The sequence below is a fragment of the Solanum dulcamara genome, chromosome 7 (assembly GCF_947179165.1).
Source record: "Solanum dulcamara chromosome 7, daSolDulc1.2, whole genome shotgun sequence".
Lineage (NCBI taxonomy): Eukaryota > Viridiplantae > Streptophyta > Magnoliopsida > Solanales > Solanaceae > Solanum > Solanum dulcamara.
Window position 1 is genome coordinate 2419950 of NC_077243.1, and position 27932 is coordinate 2447881.

Consider the following 27932-nt stretch of genomic DNA (forward strand, 5'->3'; position numbering starts at 1 on the left):
AAGAGTTCTTAAAATGCTCTAGTTGTGTAAAGAATTCTAGAAGAGGAATTTGTTTCTAAATATGTAGGGATTTATATATAAATTGTTATTTATATTTTAGCCCCTAATGAGTAGTATAAATAGAAGGACCATCAAGAAAAAACAAGCAATCTTTCAAGCAATACAAAAGTCTTCTTGAAAACACTCTTGTGTATTTCTTTAATCTAGCGGTCCCTTAGTGATTAAGTTTGAAAATGCTAACTTGAGCTTATAAGATCTTGAAATAGTCGTGAGTAAGTTGTCGAGTGCCCCACAAAGTGCTTAATTGGAGTCTAAGTCCTTAACATTATGGTCTTAAATTAAAAATATGTCAAATATATCTAAATATTTTTTAATCTTGTGGTCTTAAACATAACATATGAAAGTTAAAATTAAATTGTAGATAAAGGAAAGAGACATTATTTTTTAAACTAATTAAAAAGAAAAGTTAGACAAATAAATTGAAAATGAAGGAAGTACTCATTAATCATTATAAGTAATTTTTTGTGTTGTAGTTTATAGGTTTGATGAGACTTTTCTAATGTATGTTATTTTTTTTTGTACAATTTCTATCAAATCAAACAACAACAACAATAACATATTAAGGTAATCCAAAAAATGGAGATTGCAAAAGATAGAGAGTATACAAATTTTATCTTTATCTTGTGGAAGTAGACAGACTATTTTTGAAAGACCTTCAATTCAGATCTAATAATTTCTATCAAATCTAACCGATAGAATTTGTTAAATATTTGATGGATATCAAAAATATATTTGATAAACTTAAAGGACCAAAAATGTTCAAAAGATACTTTCGGGATTATTTTGACCCGCCCCTGAACAAAAAGGATCTTTTTGTCATTTTCCTAGTTTTCAAGCTAAAACTATACATTTGAATCAAATTTTCCTTCTTCCGGCTGGTAATTTATTTTCAGCGCCATCGCCGTCTAAAGAGATAAAACGAATGATAGCTTACAGGTCTTTTTTAAGGTGAAAACTTACCATTTGCAAGTATTTTCATTGTTTCAAATGAATTGAAGATTTAATACGTAGCTTTTTTTCTCACCAATCATCTTCCACAGCGTCGATCTTGCTTGGAAATTCACAAAGATTCATGTAATACCGAAGCGCACTCAACACTTCCAGGTACACCGATCGCCATTTCTGTATAGAAATAAAATTTAACAAGGAAACGAAAAGTTAATGTTGAAATCGGGTAATTGCAATCGTTGCAGAGGTGTTTTTCTTCTTGCGGTTTCAATTATAACTCGGGGAAGCATATTGAAGGAGCTATACGTGTTGCCATGGACCGGAAAAAGCAGAAAATGGTTGCTCAAACATGGAGACCTGTTTCTACACAATCAAGGTCTACTGAAGGTGAGTGTTTCTCACTTATTAATCTTAGATTGAGTTGTATTAGTGGTTCTAGGTCCTTAAGCTTTCTGTACTGAAGATGGTAGGGATCCAAATAATAAAAAAATGAGTGTATTGTTATGTCAGGAATGTGATCTTATCTAATATGTAGAATACTCTGTAAAAGATGTGGAAGATTAATATTGGAAGTTCAGGTGGTCTAGGTGATGAGAAGCATGACTTTGGAGGGAGAGACCGTAAAGCTGAAGTGGTAAATGATATAGTTGACACAACTTGCAGCCCTAAAGCAGTGCAGGTTAGTGAAGGCGTTGATCTAGAAGGACAAACAACACCTTCTGCTGATGATGAATCACTTTCAGCAGCTCAGAAGCATTCAGTTACAGTCACGGTAATTTTTTTTGGTTTTTATGAGTTTCTTTATTTTCTTCTTCTGCGTCTTCTTTATCCTATCCTATTAGTCAAAACATTGTCTAGGACTTTAGGTGCAAGGGTTCCTTAAATTCAACATTAATATGCTTTTTAGCTATATTAAAATTGAAAAAAAGAATATAATTTTCCCCAAATAAGTCGGGATAAAGATTACTAAGCACATTATGGTTGCTTTGCTGAAAGAATGTCTCTGAACAGCTTCTGTCTGAGCGTAGACATCAATGTGCTAGTCAAGTTGCTAGACAAGAAGAAGTTACAACATACCTCATGGGGAAGATCAGTGTAGCGCATCTACTCCTTTTCTGTACGTATTAGAAAATATACTTGTAAAAGAATGAAGGAAAGCTATAATCTGTATTTGTTCCAAACACATAACAAACCTGCTTGTCAATCTGTCTTTAGCTTCTTATGTACACATTGGCCCATAAAACAATACAAACACGTGATGAACCTTCTATTTTGAAACTGTTAACGAGTATATATATATATTAAAGTTGCACCATAACAGTGCAAAAAGACATTATAAAAACCAACCAAGCTTAGGCTACTACTTCACAAGGATCCTATCATATCAACTAGTGATTCATCCTCCTCATTATAACTTTCTTTACAACAAAATAAAATAAAAGAAAACAATTCATCTTGATTTTCTGCACAGCATTGTATCTGTCGTCTATAGGTCCCCTCCTTCCAAATTGTCCACCATATACAAGCAGGGACAACTTTCCACCTATTATTCTGACTAACTGCCCAACACGTGATGAACCTTCTAATACAATAATTGACGAACCTAACTAAATGCAAACACACTCTTATTAATTGACAAACTTTCAACTCTATCTAGATCTTTGAAACTTCAGTACATTCCTCAGAAGAGTTTCCAGTTTTTGCTGTCAAGTGATGGTAAGCATGCAAGTTCATGCGTTTATGAGTTGCATTAGATGGAAATCTGGAAGAGGTTCAATATCCGTGAATGATATGGTACTGCCATATGCCTATTTGCATGCTTTGGGAGGACGTTAAACTCATAAACAAAAGTTTTTAAACTACACTATCCTTGATCATAGCAATATCTTAGATAATTTTTCTTATATCACTAAATCCAGGTGTCTGTATAGAAGAATCAGTTGTATCCACATGAATTTGCGACCCAATAAGACCTGTCACATGGCTAAAAGAGATGTTAGAGATCCATAAGAAGTGTTAACCTTTCTGATGTATGTTTTTCGTTTTATCAGTTTTGTGTCATTATTGTGCTTCATTGAGTTCTTAGCCATACTGCTAACTCTTTTTAATGAGTAACATATTGAATAGGTCACGTTTTCTGGCTGCATGTGCAGTGTGTTACGTGGTTGTTGTTCTTAACGCGATCTTCACTTTGCACTCATGACACTTGTTATGGATGGTTTTCATCATAAATTCAGAGTTTCTCCCAATAAATTGGCTTTCAATTTCTGCTACCGTTCTCATCTTATTTCCAACATATCTGCAGGCAGGGGCTTCCTTGATGCGTTTTATCAGAGGGAAAGGGTATGACTTTCTGTGTGGTTTCTTGCTTATGCTAAAAACGAGGGGTTAATATGTTGCTTCGATATTCTGCATATAGAGGTGCAACACAGAGGACAATTGAGGAGGAAATGAGAGTAAAAATCATACTTCCATTCTCGCGGAATGAGGATTGTCTCAGTGGGTTGCTTCTTTATTTATGGCTGATTTTGATTGATTCAGCATTTGTGCATTGATAAGTTATTATTCAATCATAGTGATATTAGTAGCCTGATTTTTGCTTCTGATAACGTACTGTATGATTTCTATGATCTACTTAAGTTGTTCCTGGACCCTGGTATATAAGTGATCAGTCAGTTGATCAATCAATGACGCGTCAATCCCAAATTAGTTGGGTTTGGTGATGATCTATGTAATCTGCTCCATTTGGGCAATTCCATTCTAGTAGGATGTCTTTTAACACACTTTAGAGGTTCATTGTAACTGAAAACTCTCTAAATTTTGTGCTTATCTCTATGAGGACCTAATGTAGGTGTAGAAACAATGGTTAATCCTTAAATCACATAATTGATCGTCTGGATAGATCCTTTGTTTTATTCTGCATTGATTTTTAGAGATCATAGATCTTTTGAGATAACCTTCTTATGATTTTAGATCTAGAAAGACTTTCAATCGCCATAGTGTTGCATCTACAAAATAGTGCATTTGGATGTCTATCCTGGATAGATCTTTTGTTTTATTCTACATTGATTTTAGAGATCATAGATCTTTTTTTTGAGATAACTTTCATGTGATTTTAGATCTATAAACACTTTCAATCGCCATAGTGTTGCATCTACAAAGTAGTGCATTTGGATGTCTGTGCAGGGAAGGAAAATCATCTTGGTTACCCTTTTGCATTTATTCTTTACGTGTACTACTTGGTAATCTTATCAGTATTTAGTGGTATTACGGTTTTTTATTTTCTGATTTCCAAGATTAAGCTCCATTCAGGTCTCCTACCATAGTTTGTTGACCAAAATTTTAGAGGCATGCTTTGATAATGTGCTTTGCTCTTTTCCTGTTAATAATTATGGTGATTGCCTTTTGGTCTTTCCTTTGTGATGTATTCTTCGTCAGTATGTCTCTTAAATGGAATTGGCATCCACTTCTCTTAATATATTTACTACTTGTGATTGCCAGCGTGACATGTTTCTTTCAGTGTGATTGGAGCTATATTCCTTTTGTATTGGTCTATATTGAATATGGGTCAATACATTAGTATTTGAAATCCAATACCTTTGTTCAAATTTTTCTGTTTTTAATATTTAGTGTCCATATTGCAGTCATAGAAGGCAATTCTGCTGAAAGTGTGGCAAGAGCATCAGATAGAGTCCAAGCCGTAATTGATGAGGTTTGCACCAATATTTGATATTGTCTGTGCTATCAGGCAAATAAGGAAAAAGGAATATTACTTTTTTTATGTGTCAAATTTTCTAGAGTTTGTACCTATAAACTGTGGTAACATATAAGTATTTGTTTTTGCTCAAAGATTTTAATTTATATTTTTTTATCTAAATGGTCATGCTTATGATAATTGATGAAGTGTGGCTGCTGCAATATGGCACCAACACAAAGTACACTTAAGATATCTTACTGTATGTCATCCATTTTGTCATCCCTTGCCTTAGGAGGCTTTTCCTGTTTTAATTTTGGTCCAGGTACCACTTGGTTTTGACCTCGAACCTATTGTTAGCATTAGAAGTTGCTCTCTCTCTTTCTCTCTCTCTCTCTCTCTCACACACACACACACACTCACACACACTTTTGTCATGAGGAATCTTTCTCAACCATGGTTCGGCGTTCTTACTTGTGTCATGAGGAATCTTATTATTTTCTTCATCTCATCTTTGATTTATTGTCACTCATAAGTGTTATTTGCGCCTCCTTTTCCTGTAGACAGTTAAAAGTCGAAATCTTGACTACTCTCACTTTGTATCACTTCCATTGGCCATACATCCTGAGCTGGTCAACAAGCTCATCAACTTCCAGAATGCAGTTCTTGGAATTACAGTAGTTAATAAAGATGAAAATTTGGAAGGTGTTTCAAGTGGTAAAACTTTTGATTCGGAAGGTGAGGAGCAGAACTTGAACGAACCGCAGGTTGCGGTGGAACTCAAAACTGAAGATTCTAATGATAGTGTTAAAGTGGATACAACCAACATACAATTCGCGAGTTGCTCGCCTAAAGTATCTACGCCGTCTACCTCCGAATCAAAGGCTTCTAAACTATTAGGTATAAGATCCAAGTACCATGCTACTTGTATCAAAAGATAAAAAAGGATTTATGTACTGAAAATTCTTATCTCTGCATTTCCTTCTTAAGTTCATGATAATATCTATCCCTATCTATCCACCTAACACGGTGGCGTTATTTCCTTCTTTATCTGTGACAAAATCGACCAATGTTTGTCCACTCAACAGATTTGGGAATCGAGAAATCCATCTTTATTAAGCCAAAAACGTTCCACTTGACTGTGCTCATGCTGAAGCTTTGGAATAAGGACCGAATTGAAGCTGCAGCTGAAGTTTTGCGAGTAAATGTTTCTAATTACTTGATCATTGTCTTCCTTGGTAATATCTTTTTTCTCTGTCTAACTTTTCAAAAAAAAAATAATGATCGATTTCCATTGTCTTTCCAGAGTGTGTCACCAAAAGTAATTGATGCTTTGGAGAACCGACCTGTGTCTATAAGACTGAAGGGTTTGGTAAGTCTTATTCCAAGTTATATCATTATGGACTTCAGGCTAAGATATCTTATAATCATAGCACTTACTCCTTCTCATAATAGTCACTACACTTGCTCTTTATGATCCTTCTTTTCCAAGTTTACTCTTTATAATCTTTTATTTGTCTGTGGACATACAGTAATGACCTCTGTAAGGTGTTACTGGAATATTTGTATTCCTCCTAGGTTATATCATCTCTTAAATGAAGCTAATTTTATGTGTACACTGAACTGGTTGATTATGAAACTTTAACTAGCAAGGTAACCCTTTCCCTGAATTTTGTCTCTGTAGTTCATATTGCTTTATCTGTTCTTTGGGTGAATCATCTGTTACTAATCGGCATAAGAAGTATAGGTTAACGCCCAAAAAGTGGATAACCTATTGTAGATGGGCATAAAAAGTTTGGGACTAAAATCCTTGGAAATATGGGTGTTCATGGTTCGGTTTGGATGGTTATTGGTTAAACTCAAAACCAAACCAATTTAATCGATTTTCAAATTTCTAAAACCAAACCAAGCCAAACCAAAGAAAATAACCGTCGATTTGGTTATTGTCGGTTTGGTTCGATTTGGTTCAATTTTTTTGGTTTGATAATAATAAATTTGTTGAAGGCATACACATCTCGATAGACACAAACACCTAGTACATGAACAATCCACAGGAAAACTACTGTGGATTCAATAAAACAATTAACTAATATTAGAATTGTTATTACACGAAAAAAGTGATTTAGTTAATCAATACTAAAGTCATTTTACACCAAAGATCAAAAGATCAAATCTCTATAACAAAAAAATAACCCACAGTTGAGGAACTACTCGGGGAAGGGGTTCAAGAAAATTATATACTAAAATTTAAGTGTTGGGCTTGAGAAAATGGTAAAGTTAAAGATTTAAGTTAATTAAAATTTAATAAAATATTTATATTTTATTTATGAATAATATATAAATAATAAATAATTATGAAATTTATTTATATATATATAATTTTTCGGTCCGGTTTGGTTATTTTTGCGGTTCATTTTTAGTAAAACCAAAACCAAACCAAATATCGATTTTTTTAATTGGTTTGGTTCGGATTGCAGTTCGGTTTTATTTTTTAACCGTTACCATGAACAGCCCTACTTAGAAACCCTTGAACTTTTACTGAAGTTGCATGCAAATTCTATTATAAAAAATTATTCATGTACATAGTAATTTAAATTTAATTTATAGAAACCCTTAAACTTTTACTGAGGTTTCATGTAAGTCCTATTACAAACTTCAAACATATAATTTAAAATCTCAAAAGACTTACTAAGAAAAGTGATCAATATACCATCTGCAAGTACTCCTACCAGCTCATGTCAGTAGAGGCCAAAAACCATGAAAATGGAAGGATGCTGTAAATTGAGCACAAGGTGGTTAATGGTTTTCTTGCTGTCGCTAACATACTTCATATTAATGGTTATCTTGATGCAGCAAACATACTTTGAATTTAGGATTCATTGATCAAAGTAATAGAGGAGTGAAAGGAAACAAGGGAAGGATAGCCTAGCGGTAAGGATTCTCCACCTACCAAAAGATTGTTGATTTTAGTAACCAAGAGAGCAAAGTAGGAAAGGGTCACTGCTGGGATCCTATGTAGGGGAACGGTGGGCTCTACCATCTCTTGTTGAGATGATGGATGGTAGAAAGTTCTCAAATGAATTTGATGATATACATCTTAGAGCAAGTCGCCTTTCAATGCTCACAAATTTTAGCACCATTCGCCTTAGATTATTGCACCATTCATATAGGAAGTGTTTCATGTTCTGTTAAAGAAACTAATGTTTTTTATTATTTAGGTTCTTATGGACGTAGATCATCTATATTTTGTTTTTTCCAAAATTAAATAGGGGTGGCAAAATCAAACCCAACCCGTTTAAGGCTCCCATTTATTAGCTCAACCCCCTTTTTAACCCATTAAAAATTGGATTGATATGTAACCCAAATTGACACGAGAAATTTTGTCAAAATATTTTTAAAAAATAATATTTTTTTTAATTTGATATGTTATATATAACCATAATAAAAAAATAATAATTTTATTAGGTACTAAAATATTGTAAGCGAACAAATAAAATAAGTAAAACTTAGTAAAAATAGGGTTGGGTTGGGTCTTGACCCTTGCTATAACCCATTACTCAATCCGTTTTGACCCAAGCAAATTTGGGTTGGATTGGGTCTTGACCCATTATAACCTATCCAAATTTGACCCAACCCAACCTAGTTGCCACCCCTAATATTAAACATTCTCTAAAACTAACTTTCACTTTGTCTTTTACTTCAAAAGCAAAATGATAGAACTCACACTACAGATATTTGAAATATCCAACTATAAGTTTCAAGTACACTTTAAGTTGTCATCTAACGTGCTTGTTTCTTTTGTTCTTTTTATATGTATACATGTTTTGAACGTGATACTCTACGTAATATTGGTGGAAATGATCTCTTATAATCACTTATAAATTGAATAGAAGAAAATGGCTTTTTCAGATCTCTTATGTGTAAAAATGAAGATCTCTTGTAAAAAAAAAAAACAATAAAACTATAAACAAGTTCGTAAAGGGATACAAAACCAAATCTCACTTTATATTGCCATGTACCACAAAATTTCAATAGTTTGATTGTAGTTGTACTTCTCTGGTAACCTTTTTTTGTTTTTTGCCCATTTATGAGACTAATTGGCTGGCCTAGGGTGCAGTATTTATTTGCTCAGATATGCATATTATCACCTCAAATTTTATTGTACGGATTCTGACGTCTGTTATTGTGCTATAATAGTTTGCTAGTTTCAAATATTTTCTTGTGGTTTGATGATTTTCTATCACTGGGTCTGGCAGTGACTAGGGATTTATTAATAAGTTAATGGCTTGGAGAAAACACACAACAAAAACATTTTCAAAAAGTTACCTATTGGTGTGTTGGTTGACCAGCTGATTTTACCCTTCGGGGTGGACTAGTGGTTTGGGCCGGGGACTTCCATGTTGGAGGTTTCAAGTTCGAAACCCCTTGCCAGCGAAAGTAGGGGGCTTGCCTTCTGGGTCGAGCTTGTCGCACGGGGTTTGCCTAGTGCGGATTACCTCTCCTGTGTGGTTTGCGAGCTATTGCGTAGGAGCGGGGATTTTACCCTGTGCTCATCCAAAGGGTAGTGGCTGCGAGTTTCCCTTGTCATAAAAAAAAACATTTTCAAACAGGATACAGGTAATTCTAAGGTCATATTATTCTTAATATTTCTTAAAGAAACTGTAACACAATTGAAGAAGAAACATAGATCAGGCCTGCTCACTCAATATGCTTAAAAGGAAGAATTACAAAACAACTCTTCCCCTTTTTATAAGTGGTCACAAAATCCGATCTCAAAATTCTATTTTTGGGGTCACCAATTTCTCTTAAAATAAAAAAGAAAAGTTTTTTTTCTCAAAAAAGGAGGAGGAAGAATTACAAAACAATGACAACACATGAGAGAGTGGAAATGTGAAATGGCAAATAGACTTCTGGTTTTTGTTTTTTAAACTCAGAAACAAAGAAAGGGTAAATGTGTAGTAGAGCCTTCAAATATGCCACTGATAGCAACGTTGACCCACCTGGAATTAGGCGAAAGCAAATGAACAAAATGATTAAGTACTGCAAAAAGAAGAACATTTGCTCTTATATCATATTGAGATTTCATTTTCCTTTTCACGTGACACCAATCTCTTTCTATGGATGCTTCTTCAGTTGGTTGGTCTCTGTATGTGTGTGTTAGAGAAAAAGAGAGTGAGAAGGGAGGAAGATTTTATATCATGTAAACATTTAGATGCTGGATGTTTCTAGACTGTTGCTTCTAATGAGATTTCACGAGGTCGACATTTTTCTTGGCTGGAACTCAGATTTGTTGTTATCCTGCAGGCGTGCATGAAAGGTTCTCCATCAAAAGCTCGTGTTGTATATGCTCCCGTGGAAGTAATTGGTGGTGAAGATAGACTTTTACATGCCTGTCGTATCCACAATTTCTGGCATCTTCTTCCCTCACCCTACCCACTTTTTAAATCTATTTGCTATCTCTAAGGAATTTAGTACCTGCATTTGTTATCCCTTATCCTTTCTAGAGGTGATCAATAATGCGTTCACTGAAGCTGGTCTTGTTCTTGAAAATGATTCAAACCAGAAGTTAAAGGTATAGCTTCAAAGTGTTAATTCTTTATTGTGGGTAATTATGTCGTCAATTTCTTTGTTGTTTGTCACTCTATTTCCATTGATGCTGTGTTCAAATACTTTGACTATTCGATCTAGTGCTGCTTCTTCCTTCCCCAACTGACCCCTCCACTTCCTTCTCTCATAAAATCAATTTATTCATTGCAAGCAATCGCCTAAAAGTATAAGACACCTGGTAGAGAATCTGTTAAGACAGCCAGAAATGGTGCAAACCTCTTTTGAAAAGTGAAACAGTTTCACTCTCCTCCAAGAGTCAATATGGCTGCACCCATTTTACTTCTGACACCTTCTCGAATTCAGCATCAAACTCCAAGTCATTCTCACCTTCTGCATTCCAACTTTATAAGTTTGGAACTTGTTTCTTCAGTTGCATTTTGCTTGCTGGTGCTTTCTTGTGGTGTTCATTTGTTTTTGTTCTGGTGTCAAGTATTAAATACTTGAAGATTATCTTCAGCTCATTCAAGTATGTTTTCTCTTTTATGGTTATTTGAAGAAAGGCTTGGTCCCCTAAAACTGTTTTAGACTTGAACTTGATGCCAGTTACTTTTCTAGATGTATTCTGTTGTCTCTAGTGGCCTTTTCCCTTTTACATATCTAATACCATAATGCTTGTATTGCTTATCCATTAAACTGTTGCGGTGAAAATTGCTAACTTTATATGGTTTTTATTTTTGTTATCATCTTGATGTGAAAAGTTCCTGATAAGCCTTGTCTGCCCCTTCTAATGCAGTTGCATGCCACCATAATGAATGCGCGACACAGAAAAAGGTGTCACTTCTTATTCTTTAATTCCATGTCTTGTTTATTTGTCGGCTTAAAGTCTCTATCGTGATTCTACCAGTTGCATAATTTCCATTGCTTTTAAGGCTGCCACTGACTTACTTTTCTCCAATTGGTAGCAAAAGAGGATCAAAAAAAGCTGATTCCTTTGATGCACGGACGATTTTTGGTCAATATAGCTCGGAAGACTGGGGGAAGTATCTTATCCGCGAAGCTCATCTTTCACAAAGGTTTGTGTTCGATGACAATGGCTATTACTATTGCTGTGCTTCCATCCCATTTCCTGAAGAGATGTAACTTGATTAAGTTCTAGAATCTAGGTTTAATAGTTTGTTTGTTTTTCTGTTATTGGTAGTTCTTGTTGTTAATTGTGTTGAGTCGTCATTATACTCTATAGACCGTTTGATTGAAGCTGAGGGTTGTTATTCTGTGTGTGACCACTGTACCCTGTAAGCCACATATGCCTCTCTTCTTTTCTTTTTTAAAAAAAACTGAATATCATCTGTAGAATTCAAGAAACTCATGTCCTGCATTAAGCAACATGATGGAATTTTTTTGATAGTTTGGACAATGATATTTTGTGGCTCTAAGATAGTTTCACATGGACTAGCACTGCTACTTGTCTTCATTTAACTAGAACTACTAGGATGAACTGATAGTTTCTTTAGCCTCGGTTTTCTTATTATCTTGTTATTTTTGCTTGCTGCTACTGCCATTTTTTCATCTTTCTTTGAGCCGAGGTCTATAGAAAACAATTTCTCTACCTTCTCAAGGTATAGATAAAATCTACATACACACTACTTTCTTCAAACCCACTTGTGGAATTATATTAATTTTTTTGGTGATAGTGTACTAGGATGCTACAATTAAGTTAAAAATCAAGAATTTGCTGCCTTTTCACATTATATAGGGATGGAAGTTTGTTGTAACCCTTTTTGTATTTGGTCGATATAGTTACCTAGCGAATTCGGATTAGTTGGTATTGTGAGTTATGGATATTAGATATGATTAAACTAAAAAGAAAAAAAGGCGCCAACCTTCCCCACCATCTTTTCTTACTAATTAAATTAGGAATTATTCTCTGTTCATTTTTGCTTGTTCATTATTTTAAAAATAAATTTTTACTTTTATTTGTCACTTATTTTTCAAGATTTAAGACTATACATCAATTAATATAGGTGTTGTCATATTAACCTTTATTTTTTTAAGAGGTGTGCAAAGTTTAAAGTTTAAAATCGATAGAGTAAAAAAGTAGTGAACGGAGGGGGAGTACTGTATAATCATATCCAAGTAGAAAGTTCTGGATTCACAGATAAAGATGTAATAGAAACTCATGAGGATCTAGCTATTAGCCAATTACTGCATGTTTGTTATAAGTCACTGTCAATAAATAAGCAATTCAAATGATTTCGGCAGACCAAAGAATCTTAATAATGGGATATGGCCGGTCACATAGCCGCCTCAAAAATTAGGCTTCATCTTCAAGAAGCAATAATTCATATTATGTCGTTTTTTGCCTGTAGGCTATAGTAAATTGTTGACGAAGACATAAAATACGACTTCTCACTTATTGCTCACTATCTTCTCCTTCAACATAACTAACCAACCAAAGTTTGAATGTGTTGCAAATTTCTTAGCCCCTTTTTTTTCCCACTTGGTATTCGACATTTGCTTTGGGTTCCACTAATCCATATTTGTGTCCACAAGTAGGGGCGAATGTAGCAATGTGGAGTATGAATAAATTTATGTAAAAAGGTCACCAAAATTGCAACAACTAGTAGATTTGAACGCATCATTTTAAAATATAGTGAATTATGCTATGAACATTAAAAATTAAACTCATAGAATTTATATTTTGAAAGAAAGCACTCCCTATTAAATACGATAGTTATATTCTTAAGACTCGAAATTGAAATTTCTAATAATTTTTTGCCATGCATATGTACATATATGTAATACACATGTTATGTCAGTGGAACTTTTTCAAAAATTTAATATTTCCAATTTGAAGCACAAAAGTTAGCAAACTGGTGAGATTGGTGAGTGAGACAATGATGGTTTAGCTAATAATCACATTATTTATCGATCATTAGAAGAGGTTATATAATAAGACATTTCATTATCTGAATACGTCCAATATTTCGAAAAGAATAAAACAATATTAATAGTATATATCCAGTCTTTTAATCACAAAAAGGGAAAGATAGGAGTATAATGAATTAAAATAGGCAATAGTTGTTGGAGAGCATTAACAATTTATAATAAGAATATACAGAACAAACACCTAATATTCCTCAATGGAAAATAGTTTAATTCAAAAGTGCAGGCAACTACCAAAACACGACAGGAAGTTTCGACCAAATTCCTTATCTTGCCATCCTCCTTCCAGCAACTAATTACCATTATTGATACTAAACCCCTAATTATCCAATATATTAATGAGACAATTTTAAATATATAAAATAAACTAATTAATTTATAACAAATATAGTGATGTTTTATTTATTAAATAAAAAATAGCCAACATCACAAGAAATATGCAGTGATTATACAATATAATTTGTCAAAAGTCATAAAAAATATACATTGACTATACAATATGACTATACATAAATCTTACTTTCATTTCGTAAAGATAAAAAAAGACTATTTATTATAAATTATCGATTTAAGTAAATTATCTCAAAAAATATATAAAAACGAAAACAGTAACAATAACAAAATAAAGCCATATGAAAAATAGAATGTCGACTTAAATTTACATCCACACATTTCATTAAAAAAAATCAAACAAAAAAGAGGCCCAATATTCTCTAGTAAGTTTATAGTTGGTCGGCGCATTTTGTGGATCAAACCCTATTTGTCTCAGTCATGACACCATCATCTCTACTTTTTTTTGAAAAATAATAATCATTATTTACTCCTTAGATGGACCGCCCCACCGTTCAATGCCCTACAAGTCGGGTCACATGTTTTTTTCCTTCCAATTTAGTATTTAATATTCGATATTTTTTAGTTCGATTAATTTAAATTTACACTTATAAATTCACTAAAATAGTTATATAAAGTACTTTCAAGTTTTCATTATTATTAGAATTGAAATTCGAAATGTCTCATTAAAGAGGAAAGAAACTCCAATCAAATTTGATGAAGTATATTGTCTGCGAATTCAATGAAACGTAATATTTACAACATGCATGAAGCATAGAGACATATGCAAAAAGATTACCTTCAAAATACTAAGTTTTGAATCCTTGAGGTATATTCAGTAAGGAGGAAAATATTTTTTAAAATTGCTCAAATTCGAAGGAAAACAAGTTCCACATTTCACAATAATTGTGTCATTTTCACTCTCCAACACATTTCATTCCACCATGACTTCACCTCCTATAATATTTGTCCAAATTTTATACAAATACTTCTAAAATAATATCGTATTTTTTTCTATTTTACTTATCAAATACAAAACAATATTTAACAAAAAGGCATAGCAGCAGTAGTTCTTAATATATATTTTTCATCAAAAATATTTTCCTCCTAAATTTGAATATACTAAATCTAAAAATTTGAGTTTGCATTGGATCCAAATCACACACATTATTGATGGTTCACCCACATGGATATGAAGACTATTTATGAGCTTTGAGACATTTCCAAAAAAAAGCATATGAGTGCCAGCTAGGATATTTTATAAAAAATAAACCTGAGTGGATATGCTCACATGCATGGACCCTTGTACATTCTCATATTCCCCCTTATCTTGTTGTATGCTAGAGTGAAAATTTCATGAATTTCATTAATTCCCTATAACTTTATACTTCCTTTACGTCATATTAAGTGAACTCATGTTGGGTATGACATATTTTTTTAAAGAAAAAATTAAGAACAGCCGTCCTACCTTAATAGGAATAAGGTCTGTGTATACTCTACCCTTCTCAAACCTCACATTATGGGATTTCAGTTGTTGTTGTATTTAAGAACATCACTAAATGAAGAATAAACATTGGGAAGAGTCTCAATAATTTTGTTGGACTTTAAAAAATTTACTTATTTGAAACTATTAAAAAGTCCCTAACAATTTATGGACTAGTGGGTGTATTAAATTATTTATGCACTCCTACTAAGTATACTACTATATATATGTGACATGGAAATGCCTGTTAGTGTCATCCAAAAGCAATTTTTTCTCTAAGTCATTCTTCTTCTTTCTTCTAATTATTAGGAGTGAATATAATTATTCTTTATAGTAAAAATGGCTGGCATAGCATTTGGAAGTTTTGATGATTCATTCAGCGTTGGGTCTCTTAAGGCCTATCTTGCTGAATTCATCTCCACACTCCTCTTTGTCTTCGCCGGAGTTGGTTCCGCCATTGCTTACAGTTAATAACTCCTCCGATCCCATCCTCTTTTTCATTTTAATTATTTCACTTAATTGGGATGAGTTCTGCAGCTTCAACTTAATTTTGTTACGTTCCACTCAAATTACATTAATATGCAAACGGACAGTTAAAATGTAGTATATTAGGCACATAACATGATTAATGCTTATTCTGAATTCACTGTCCGCCCTGTTCATGGCCATGCAGCTATATGTACATGGAGATCATGAAGTAATTAATAAGTCTTTTTTTGTGCATTTTCTGTACTATTTATGTATGAGAGATTGTAAAATTAGTTTTGTTTAAATACAGACAAGTTGACAGCAGATGCTGCACTTGATCCTGCTGGGCTCGTAGCTGTTGCAGTTTGCCATGGATTTGCTCTCTTCGTTGCGGTTTCAATTGCCGCTAACATTTCTGGTGGTCATGTTAACCCTGCTGTCACCTTCGGATTAACCCTCGGCGGCCAAATTACCTTTATTACTGGCACTTTCTACATGATTGCTCAACTTTTGGGCTCCACTGTAGCTTGCTTCCTCCTCAAATTCGTCACCGGAGGATTAGTAAGTTCATTCAATTTTTACATATTATCAAGTACGTATAAAGAAAAAATTGCCTATTTGACTAACATCAGTCTTTTTTTCTAAAAAAAAAAAACTCAGGCTGTTCCAATCCACGGTGTGGGAGCTGGTGTGGGGGCCCTTGAAGGAGTTGTTATGGAAATAATTATTACTTTTGCTTTAGTGTATACTGTGTTCGCAACAGCAGCTGACCCAAAGAAGGGATCATTGGGCACAATTGCCCCCATTGCTATTGGTTTCATTGTTGGTGCCAACATTTTGGCTGCCGGCCCATTCTCTGGTGGATCAATGAATCCAGCCCGTTCATTTGGGCCTGCAGTGGCAGCTGGCAACTTTGGTGGTTTCTGGATCTACTGGGTTGGCCCATTAGTTGGTGGTGGATTGGCTGGTCTTATTTACAGCAATGTGTTCATGCAACAAGAACATGCTCCTCTATCCAGTGATTTCTAAATTAAATTTGTTTGAGTTTGATTCTCGGCTTAAAAAGCCTATTTGAATAAACAAATATTTTTTGTTGTTTCTTTGTTTATTTTTTCCCAATTGTCGTTTTGTTTTTTCTAGCTCTTGGTTTGCAGCTGTACATCCATTAGCTTCTGGTGAAATGTTCTTGTTATGATGCTCCTATTTGATGAAATCGCAACTGTTCATTGGTGTCTAGCTTTTTTATTATCTTTTTCTAATTCCAATACTGTTTTCTCTGTTCAATCAGTGAATTTGAGTAAGTTAAAATAGATTAATTAAGTTAGTAAATTAAATGACTTAATGAACAAATTGGATAAAATTTGTGTAAGATAAAATAAATTAAACTAATAAATATATGAATTATCTTTAGCTCGCTTCCCTAAAAATATTAAATCTTTAACATTTTTTTTATCATAGACAAAAGTGGATATCAAGTCAATTTGTTAGCAACCTTTCACGTATAATAATTAATAATGTTTGACTTTTGGGTAAGTGATTGGTCGTCTTGCCAGATACATATACCATTCTTTCAAATTTATTCAAACTGTCAAAGGCGGCTATTTATATAAGTGACAATTTGTTACAGTTACTAAAATCGAATTGAGAATGGGAAACAAGACTCTTTGTTTTTCCTTTTTGGGCCGTTATCGAATAAACATGGGCCTGCAGGAGCCTCACTAATAACTCCATTCAGTTGGTCGGATGCTTCATTTTGATGTTTTTGCACCGGTTTATCTTTATTTTGGGGCTATGTTTAATTTTCGCTCTCTTATTTAATCAAAGTACCCTTATCGCTTAGCCCTTTTTTTCTTAACTTTGATATTTCATATCTGTTTTGAATTTCAACTATTAGCTATTCATGTCCATAAGTATGAACAAATACAACATCGTGGAATATAAATTTATATGAAAAAATTGACTAAATTGCAATAAATAGTAAATCTAAACTTATAATTTTGAAAATAAGTTAAAAATTTCGCACGTTTTCAACCAAACTTCATGTTTTGGTCCAATGCTTGATATTCAGGCTGATATCTATATAAGATATTACATTTGAAACAACAATTATAGGAACTAGTCCCTTATATTTCGCACATACTAAACTTCAATCCGACCTATTTTATTTTTCAAAAAGAGTGGTAGTGAATCCATCGACCCGACCCGACCATATATTATGCAATGGCAAGTGCAAATCTTTAACGTGAGAGAGCATTTTGTGAGCCTAAAACCCTGGGTAGTAGTGCGCACGTACTACAAATAAAATGTCCCAAATCTCAAGCCTACGCCTCCTATTCTCCTCCGCCAATCACCACGCACTTCTCACTTCCCCTTTAACCCCAAAACTTTCGCTTTCCCTTTCTCATCTCTTCAAAATCAAACACCCATTTCCCCATACCCACAAACTCCGTCCTCTTCTCTTCGCCGCATATTCAAGAAAACCCAAAAACATCGACCGCCCCGGTTCGTTGAGCGGTTCAAGAAGGCGTAGCAGCAGCAGTTCGAAGAAGGAGGATAAAGGGAAATCAGCAATGGAAGAGAGTAGTAATGCGACTGCTGAGTCTATTGGGTTTAATAAAAGAAGGGCTGAAGGTAAAGATAAGAATGATGGTCCCAGGAAAAACCTTCAACTCAAAGTTCGCAAACTCAACCCTGTTAATACTATTTCATACGTCCAGGTACTTAATAAGTTGTTAATTAATTTTCCCTTTTAATCATGTTGTAAAGAAAACATTTTTATTCAAACGAACTAAAAATGCAAGTAAGACACGCAAATAGAAAAGAAGGGAGTAGTACAAAGTTTGACATAAATGAATGAAGAATTGTTCCATGTTTGTTTTCGATGAAGTAATGATATATACCATTGTTGGCATCAATAAGATGCAGAAAAATTTCAAAATGGTAGAAAGCAAAAAACTTTGTTAGTTGCGTTACATAAAAACACAATGCTAGTGTCAGGGAGCTAACAAAGTTCAAAAAGATTTATTAGTTTCCATGTTTGTTTGGATGCAAAGTTGGTACATGTAGTAATAGTGGAGGTCTAGAGAGTGGTTCTCAGGTGGGACATGGTGGATGGTTCTTACTGATTGCTGATGTCGATAAGGAGAAAAAAAATGTTTGTATCTATATGGGAACAAGTGGTATAGAGAGAGTTATAGGGTACGTTTGGTGAGGAGGAAAATGTTTACTTTGGAAAATTTTCTGAATTATTTCTAGTTTTGGTTGGGTTTAAAAGTTGAATACACGTTGTGTAGGTCCTGTAGTGTAGGATTAGACAAGAGGATAGTGTTTTGACAACAATGTATAAGTGTAGTTTGAAGTAAGAGAGATATGGAGTAGGAGTGAGGACATTGATTGAAAAATGACTTCTGCCTGTTAGTGAAGGAAAATTTCCCCCCTTTTGATGGAAGTGTTTTTCTTTGAGAAAACATAATCCACATTTTAATGCCAAAATGTGTCTTCTTCAAGTAAAACCTTTTTAGCAAAGGAGATTCCAATTCAACACTAAAACAAACAGTATAGCACACTAACAGAATTCAGCATGATGGTTATGTTAATCCTAGAAAGTAACATAACATGAACTAGCAGCCCCAGTAAGGTCCTAGTCCTATTTATAATTTTTTTTGGTATGCTTAAAGCAGACTTGACAATTTATTCTTGCATAAAGGGACTCTAAAGTTTCTATGATTTTGGTCAGATACTTGAATGCACAAAGGATTGTCTGGTTGGATTGGCTTCTTATTTCCCAAGACATGCCTAAATTTATGATTATCTGAATCTATAACTGATATTGTTCCTCTCTCACTTCCTCACGAAGAAATTGAAAACTCATTGACTTCTCTTCCTTTAAATTTCTCACAGATCCTTGGGACTGGCATGGATACACAAGATACAACACCCTCAGTCCTTCTCTTCTTTGATAAACAGAGGTTTATTTTTAATGCTGGAGAAGTAAGTATCTTGTATTGTGGAAATCAAATCCAATGTATATGGCACCTGGTTCCTCTACTGTTTCAGATGATACTGAAAGGACAACCTAATCCTATTTGGGTGCTGTGCTGTTAGTCAAGATGTAAATTTCATATTTCGGAAACAACCTCTCTACCCCACAAAGGTAGGGGTAAGGTCTGCGTACATCTTACCCGCCCCAGACCCAACTTGTGAGATTACACTGGGTATGTTGTTATAATAACATTGAAATCTTAGGGCCCTTTTCTTATGGGAAGCAGAATACCAACCTGAGCCTGAAAGAGGAGTTACCTATTAAGTTAATTCAATTTCTCGCATGGGTATCCTTGAATTTTTTTATTCCTATTATTCTCTTGACTAAATTACTGCATATATAAGATCCATAGGGACCTACTGGCTATTAGATTTTGTAAAGGAACAGATGATAGACCACATGCAGCAATTTCCAAGTTACGATGAATAGCAAGTCATACATTTTTGTTTGGTATTAAGAATGTTTTTGGTTAGTGTATTTGACAAACTCTTAATGAGGAACTGTTCTTTGTAATGATGGTTAATTGGTCATCCACTTCCTGCATCACCATTATCCTAGTGGGTTTTCATTCCACAATGTTTTTCTGCAGACTGTTTCCCATTCATATGGATTTATTGCTCTCTTTTGGTTCTTATTTCCTTTGTGAAGAGTTTTTTGGTAGGCAAAGTGGAAGAAAGGGAAAAAGTTCAGTAAGGCTTATTTATTTGTATCTAAATCCGTTCTTCTGCTCCAGGGATTGCAACGCTTCTGCACAGAGCATAAAATTAAGCTATCAAAGGTATGGGGATGTATAATCTGTTTGTTCTTAATCAGGTTTATAGTTCCCAACTGTTCTTTTAAGTATGTTGTGAATGATGCATATACGGTTTTTTTCGTTCTTCTTTCCCAGATTGATCACATATTTCTATCGCGAGTCTGTTCAGAAACTGCCGGTGGGCTTCCAGGTTTGTTTCTATAACTTTTCTTATTGAGTGACTAGATCAATCAGTTCTGTAAAGATATAAGTGCTGGCTTAACGATTGCCAGAGGTTGTTTTAGAACCACCAAATATGTTAAATCCTTTTACTTGCAGGTCTTTTATTAACTTTGGCTGGCATGGGAGAAGAAGGAATGTCTGTGAGTGTCAGATTAACTTGGTTTACTTCTAATATATCGATCAGATAATCAGCTGAAATAAGTGGTCTTTACAAAATGATACCAATTAGAATTTTATTTTGAAGGTCAATGTATGGGGTCCTTCTGATCTCAAATACTTGGTCAATGCAATGAAATCATTCATCCCAAATGCCGCCATGGTCCATGCACGCAGTTTTGGCCCAACTGTTGATTCTTCAGGGGTGACTGATGATCTCTTTGTTCCTATTAACGATGAGGTTGTCAAAATATCTGCTGTTCTGTTGCGACCACGTTACTCAAAAGTGTCTAAGACGACAAAGGAAGGATCCTCTGAGCTTGATGATCCACCAGTTGGTGTCAGTCATTTAGAAAAAAACCTTTCAGTAGAGAGGATGCAGTCCACAGATAAATTGGCATTAAAGCCCGGGGATCTTGCAGTAGTCTATATTTGTGAGTTGCCTGAAATTAAAGGGAAGTTTGATCCAAAAAAGGCTGCTGCTCTTGGGTTGAGACCTGGCCCAAAATACCGTGAATTGCAACTTGGGAATTCCGTACAGTCAGATCACCAAGACATCATGGTAAGTTTAGGGATTATTATTTGCTGTTACTTTACTTCGTATTCATCTCATTGTTTCAGTGGGCATTGCGCAGGTTCACCCTGGTGATGTATTGGGGCCTTCTGTTCCTGGTCCTATTGTACTCGTTGTTGACTTCCCAACATCATCTCATCTGCAAGAATTGTCGTCTATACATTCTCTCACTCCATATTATTCATATCCCTCCGAACAATCCAAGGAAATGTGCAAAAAAGTTGATTGTGTGATACACCTTAGTCCTGCTTCAGTAACATGTACAACTGAATATCAGCAATGGATGTCAAGATTTGGTGAGGTGCAGCACGTCATGGCAGGACATCAGCTGTGAGTGACCTTATAATGCTCTCTTCTTTTCAGGCTGATGTACATCTTTCTGCTGTTTATGTGTATTTCCTGCTTATATGTCAACATGATTTTCTTGTACAAACCGCAGGAAGAATGTTGAAATTCCAATTCTGAAGTCTAGTGCAAGAATCGCCACAAGGCTTAACTACTTGTGCCCTCAATTCTTTCCTTCGCCTGGTTTTTGGTCTCTTCCGCAGTTGAAGAGCTTACCCTCAGTCTCTAAGGGCCCAAATGAGGTACATTATATTGGAATTATGCTTGAATTTAATTAAGTTTACTTTGGACAGTGACTTAATATTGTGTATGCTTGTTTAATTGAGAAGTTATCTTTATTTTGTTTCTGCAGTTCTCTCTTCCAGCTTCATGTCAAGTTATTACGGCAGAGAACCTCCTCAAGGTGAGAGTTTATATATTTGATCCGATTGCATCTGGCGTAAAATTAGAATTTAGAAACTGTATGCCAAGTTTTGTTTTTGTTTGGTTAGGAATGTGTTTGAATTTTTCTGTGGAATTGACTGCAATTTTTACCTCATGTGTTGTTTGACTTTGATGCTGCAATTTACATCATTTAAAATGAACTACTTTTTGTGGAACAGTTCCATCTTCGCCCATATGCACAGCTTGGGTTGGACAGATCTGGTATTCCTGAAATCACTTCTCGACTAAAAATTATAGAAGACTTAATTACAGAAATTCCTGAAATTGTGGATGCTTCCGAGCATATTACCCAACTGTTGCATGGCAACAACATTGCAAATGGAGGCAGCACGACATTGCAGGCCAACAATGTTGTGATGGAAGAGCCCTGGTTGCATGAAACTGCATTACCTAGTTGTTTGGAAGGTATAACAAGAGAAGATATGGAGATTGTTCTTCTTGGAACGGGTTCTTCCCAGCCTTCAAAATATCGAAATGTTACTTCTATTTTTATCAATCTTTTCTCAAAGGGAACTATTCTGTTAGATTGTGGTGAAGGAACATTGGGACAGCTAAAAAGAAGGTAATGTATAAGTTCATTAATATCAATTTTACATATGATTTTTGTCTAACTTCTGTTTTGGGGATAATGTGCTGATTGGTGAACAGATTTGGCATTGAAGGTGCTGATGAAGCTGTAAAAGGTTTAAGGTGCATTTGGATTTCTCATATTCATGCTGATCATCATACTGGTCTCGCAAGAATACTTGCCCTCCGACGCGATTTACTCAATGAAACTCCTCATGAACCTTTAGTTGTTGTGGGACCACGGCAGCTTAAGATATTCCTTGATGCATATCAAAAACTTGAGGACCTAGATATGCAGTTCCTTGATTGTAGGCAGACTACAGAAGCTTCATTGAAGACTTTTGAGTCAGGTGAAAACAACGATGTGAATGGGAGTGTAGGTGTACAAAATGACCAAAAGAACGGTTCTAACTTATTTGCTAAAGGGAGCCGTATGGAGAGTTATTGGAAGAGGCCAAGCAGTCCAGCTGATGCATCGGCAGCATTCCCATTGCTGACAATGTTGAAGAAAATTCTGAGAGAAGCAGGATTGGAAGCATTGATCAGCTTTCCTGTTATTCATTGTCCACAAGCATATGGCGTTGTCCTGAAGGCGGCAGATAGGACTAATAGCACTGGGAAGAAGATACCAGGGTGGAAAATTGTTTACTCTGGCGACACTAGGCCTTGTCCAGAACTAGTTGAAGCTTCTCATGGGGCCACAGTTCTTATTCATGAGGCAAGTTGTTTAATGTCTGTTTTTTCCCTTGTGATTACAAATATTCCTCCCAAATTCAGTGTCATTTTTTTTGTTTGCCCCTTTTTTCTGTTTACTTTTCTGGTAGTAATAGAATCGTACCACATACTATATACAAGATCTCCACCTTTGCTTCACTTGCATCTTTCAACTTAAAGAAAAAATTTAAGTTTATTATTCGGGTGTTTAATGCAGGCTACCTTTGAAGATGGCATGGTGGAAGAAGCCATAGCAAGAAATCACAGCACAACACAGGAAGCCATTGAAGTAGGGGACGCTGCTGGAGCATATCGAATCATCCTCACTCATTTCAGTCAAAGATACCCTAAAATTCCAGTATTTGATGAAACACACATGCACAAAACAAGCATTGCTTTCGATTTGATGAGTGTTAACTTAGCAGACCTACCCATGCTTCCAAGAGTTCTTCCCTATCTTAAACTGCTATTTCGTGATGAAATGATTGTTGATGAATCTGATGATGTCAATCTTGCTACAGCAGCTATTTGAATTATTGAATAACACACATTGATCAATTTCTTTTTATGCATTTAGGAGTTAAATCATAGTGAATCTGTTGATTTTTAGTACTGTGCAATGGTTCCATAGGCAGCTCAACGAAATGTGTGGCCTGAAGCCAAACATTAAAAAAAGGCTTAAATATATTTCACTTATTTTGTTTTATATATTTTAAATTGATTAGGTATGAAGTTTCAGACATATAAAAGACTTTTAATATAATCGTCTTAAAATAGAAGTGCTTTTAACCTTAAACATGTCATTAAGGTTAAAACATAAAGTAGAACTAGATTTGTTTTTGAATATAGAATATGCAAATTACGATGACTAAACTAAAATAGAGGGTGTATTTGATAAGACTCGTATATATCTATCATTGCATAATGTGAGAATCTGACAAAAACCATAACGAAGAAAATAATAGAAATCATACTTCAACTTAATTATATCTATCATTGCATAATGCGAGAATCTGACAAAAACCATAACAAAAAAAATAATAGAAATCATACCTCAACTTAATTATAGCAAAGCATCATAGCCCCAGTAGCAGTAGTTTGAGGCAGTTAGATCGAAACAAGCTTATCAGGCTTTAGAGAAATGGATTCAACAGAGCCGCGGTGCGTACATGCACGCGCCATCACAACAGGCGCCGCAAAAGCTAACCGTGCAGTCCTAAACAACCTCATCACTCTCTACTCGAAATCCAATCTCCGGTCAGACGCCGCCCGTGTTTTCCGGTCAATCCCATCACCCAATGTCGTTTCATGGACAGCGCTCACATCTGCATTCTCCAACTCCCCGCTCTCCTTTCATCTTTTCATTTCCATGCTCCGTCACCCTTCAAGAATCCTTCCCAATAGCCATACTTTAACGTCCCTTCTCAAAACATGCACCACTCTTCCTTCACTCACCTTCGGGACGCAACTCCATTCTGTTGCTGTCAAATTGGGTTTTTCTTCAGAGTTGTTTACGGCGTCAGCTCTTGTGTCGCTGTATTTTAAAACTGGGCTGTCGAATAATGCGAAGAAGGTGTTCGATGAAATGTCTGTCAGAGATGAGGTTTGTTTCTCGTCGGTTATTGTTGGGTTTGCTCAGAATTCTAAACCTATTGATGCTTTGTCGTGTTTTGTTGAAATGAGGAGGAGTGGTATGGTATCTACTACGGTTAGTGTTTCTGGGGCTCTGCGCGCTGGTTCTGACATGGCTATGCTTGAACAATGTAGGATTATTCATGGGCACGCGATGGTAACGGGGCTTAATTTGAATGTCATTGTAGGCAGTGCATTGATTGATGGGTATGGGAAATGTGGCCTTGTGGGGAACGCTCGTGGAGTGTTTGATGAGCTAGAAATGGAACTCAATATTGTTGGGTGGAATGCGATGATGGCAGCGCATGCTCAACAAGGGGAACATGGCAATGTCATAGAGCTTTTCACTTTAATGGAAGAACAGGGAATGGCACCGGATGAGTACAGTTTCTTAGCTACTTTGACGGCATTTTACAATGCCGGTTTAGTTGAAGAGACTGAGATATGGTTCAGGAGGATTACTGAAGAGTATAGTTTGGAGCCGTGTCTTGAGCACTATACGTGTTTGGTGGGTGCACTGGGAAAAGCAGGACGTCTGGAGGAGGCAGAGCAAATTGCTTTAACCATGCCTTTTAAACCGGATGCAGCTTTATGGCGAGTATTATTGTCCAAATGTGCATATCACGTGAATATGGATATTGCGTGGAGGATGAGTGATAGGTTGTTGAAGATTAACCCAATGGATGATTCAGCTTATGTGATTTTGGCTAATGCTTATGCGAGTGCAGGGAGGTGGGATAAGGTGAGGGAGGTGTGGAAGAGAATGAAGGATAAGAAAGTGAGGAAGGAAGGTGGGAAGAGTTGGATTGAAGCGCAGGGAGAGGTTCATGTATTTTTAGCCGGTGATAGGAGGCACGAGAGGACCGATGAGATTTATGCTAAGTTAGCAGAGTTAATGGAGGAGATTGAGAAACTGGGTTACGTGCCCGTATGGGCTGAAATGTTGCATGAAGTAGAAGAGAAGGAGAAGAAGAGAGCACTTTGGTACCACAGTGAGAAGCTGGCGTTGGCATTTGGGTTGTTGAATGGGACAGCACCACCCGGTAAAGCTTTGCGGATTGTGAAGAATTTGAGAATTTGCAGGGATTGTCATGAGGCATTTAAGTATATTAGTAGACTTACTGAGAGAGAGATTATAGTGCGGGATGTTAACAGATACCATAGGTTCTTGAATGGAAGTTGCAATTGCGGAGATCAATGGTAAGTTATTGAGAAGAAATCTGAGTAAGGATTGAAGAAGACCTCAAACTGACATCTTCTTGGCTTTCTCTTGCACAAGATCTTTGCCTTCTGTTATTGATTTGTTAACCGACAAACCCGTTTATTGAAAACCTTAAAGAGTCTGGTAGCACTTAACCCCTCGGTTGAACTGAAGTTGCCGTCTCTAATAATTTGAGGTGTATCCTTGCTACAATGTTTTCAACTTCCAAAATGCTGGTATTGACTTGCATAATGTATGCCGTCTTGCTCTGCAGACTGCATTCACCTAATGATGGTACAAGATCAAATCTTGTTGCTGATGTATTAATCAAGGTGTTTGCTGTAAATACACTACTACATGCTATTGACATTGTTGAGCAGGCCGAAGAAATTGGACTTGAACAGAGTATTTATTCATGTAATATCTTACTAAAATGCTTGGCGGAGACCAGCCAGAGAGAGAATGATGCAACTCTTTTGAAGCAATGAAGAACTTTGGACCATCACCTAATGTAAGGATATTCACAATCATGATGTACTTTTACTGCAGAAATCATTCAGGGTAAGTGGGTAACAGGAGGTGGATACAAAAGCAGCCTACGAGAGTGAACAGATATCTCCAAAAGTTCTAGAGGAGATTGAACATGAAAGAGAGATGCTCTGGTTAGCTGACATATTGCACGGGGACATGAAACACATGAAGCTCTGAGAGGCCAAGAATCAGTTTGAGGAGAAAAATTCCGCTATTGATAAGCTAAGGAAACAACTTGAAGCATTCATGGGAAAGAAAAAGGCCAAAGGTAGGCGAAATGGTTCTCTAGATTTCAGAAATAGCAACATCCTTGAGTAAAACTCTATTAGTCGCCCAGTAAAGAGGAAAGAAGATGATGGAGGAGAAGTGAGAATGTGGCAAACTGTGGGAAGGACTCAGCAGAAATTGATCTTCATTCAATTGAATTGAACATGGATAATCCAATCATAGCTACAATTGAGCTTATCCATCTGTTGTCATTCGTGAGTCGAAAATAAATCTCAGTTGATGAAAGAAGAATGAGAAACTCCAATATCTTAGAAGAAGCACTTCCATTCAGAGGAGCATTTCTAATGCAGTTAAAAGTATTTCAATCAAGTTGATAATCTTCCAACCTCAGGAAGATGTATTAGACAACGAAAGACTTCAAGAACTCGAGAAACTAGGCCAGAGAATCTAGCAGAGGCAACAGTCCAAGCCTTGATGGATAGAGTTACCCGATAACTGTGCTGGGTGGGAGATAGTTGTTACCTCGTGGAAGTAGTCAAAGTGCGCACAAACACAATTAAGAGCCCGTTTGGATGGGCTTAAAAAAAGTAACTTTTATGTATGAAGTGCTTTTAGAATTTTGAAGTGCTGAAAGTTATTTTTATAAATAAGCAGTTGAGTGTTTGGATAAAAGTGCTTATGTTGAAAATAAGTGTTTAAATTTTAGGATTAAAAGAATAAAAAGGGTAGTTTGGAAATTTAGTTAAAATATAAGGGATATAAAAGTAATTTTCATGGTCAAACAAAATGACTTTAAGCACTTAGAAAAAAAAAGTTAGAAATCCTAACTTTTCATTTGACTGACTTTAAAAACTTTATGACTTAAAATTAGCATTAGACAAACACGTTCAAAAGCTAAAAAGTGGTTTATAAGTTGGTTTGACCAACTTAAAGCCCATCCAAACGGGCTCTAAAAAAAGAGAGAAGAAACTGCCCATGAGTCTTCTAATAGTTGTATTCTGATTTCGCATTTATCGATGGGTTAGATTCCTGTAATTTTACATCATAAT

At 35.4% G+C, this 27932-nt stretch overlaps 4 protein-coding genes across 4 annotated transcripts; all 4 read left to right on the forward strand.

The window, feature by feature from the left end:
- The first annotated feature begins 922 nt into the window (after positions 1-922).
- LOC129896098 (uncharacterized) lies at positions 923-11759 on the forward strand. Its single transcript, XM_055971922.1, has 14 exons — positions 923-1008; positions 1101-1164; positions 1254-1395; positions 1587-1780; positions 3314-3351; positions 3428-3507; positions 4653-4720; positions 5266-5602; positions 5791-5903; positions 6009-6074; positions 10007-10097; positions 10207-10274; positions 11043-11080; positions 11212-11759. Exons 1-14 carry the CDS (start codon positions 983-985, stop codon positions 11387-11389), a joined length of 1503 nt encoding a protein of 500 aa, XP_055827897.1. The 5' UTR covers positions 923-982; the 3' UTR covers positions 11390-11759.
- Positions 11760-15193: 3434 nt separating this feature from the next.
- LOC129894193 (aquaporin TIP2-1) lies at positions 15194-16709 on the forward strand. The gene is made up of 3 exons (XM_055969753.1): positions 15194-15471; positions 15784-16034; positions 16134-16709. Exons 1-3 carry the CDS (start codon positions 15345-15347, stop codon positions 16500-16502), a joined length of 747 nt encoding a protein of 248 aa, XP_055825728.1. The 5' UTR covers positions 15194-15344; the 3' UTR covers positions 16503-16709.
- Positions 16710-17673: 964 nt separating this feature from the next.
- On the forward strand, positions 17674-23859 carry LOC129894194 (tRNase Z TRZ3, mitochondrial). Its single transcript, XM_055969754.1, has 12 exons — positions 17674-18190; positions 19374-19463; positions 20249-20293; positions 20405-20459; positions 20588-20631; positions 20736-21209; positions 21283-21551; positions 21661-21808; positions 21919-21969; positions 22169-22572; positions 22659-23295; positions 23509-23859. Exons 1-12 carry the CDS (start codon positions 17777-17779, stop codon positions 23821-23823), a joined length of 2946 nt encoding a protein of 981 aa, XP_055825729.1. The 5' UTR covers positions 17674-17776; the 3' UTR covers positions 23824-23859.
- A 390-nt stretch (positions 23860-24249) lies between these two features.
- LOC129894195 (putative pentatricopeptide repeat-containing protein At5g52630) lies at positions 24250-27554 on the forward strand. The gene has a single exon (XM_055969755.1). The coding sequence runs from the start codon at positions 24433-24435 to the stop codon at positions 26125-26127; it is 1695 nt and encodes a 564-aa protein (XP_055825730.1). The 5' UTR covers positions 24250-24432; the 3' UTR covers positions 26128-27554.
- Positions 27555-27932: the final 378 nt, after the last annotated feature.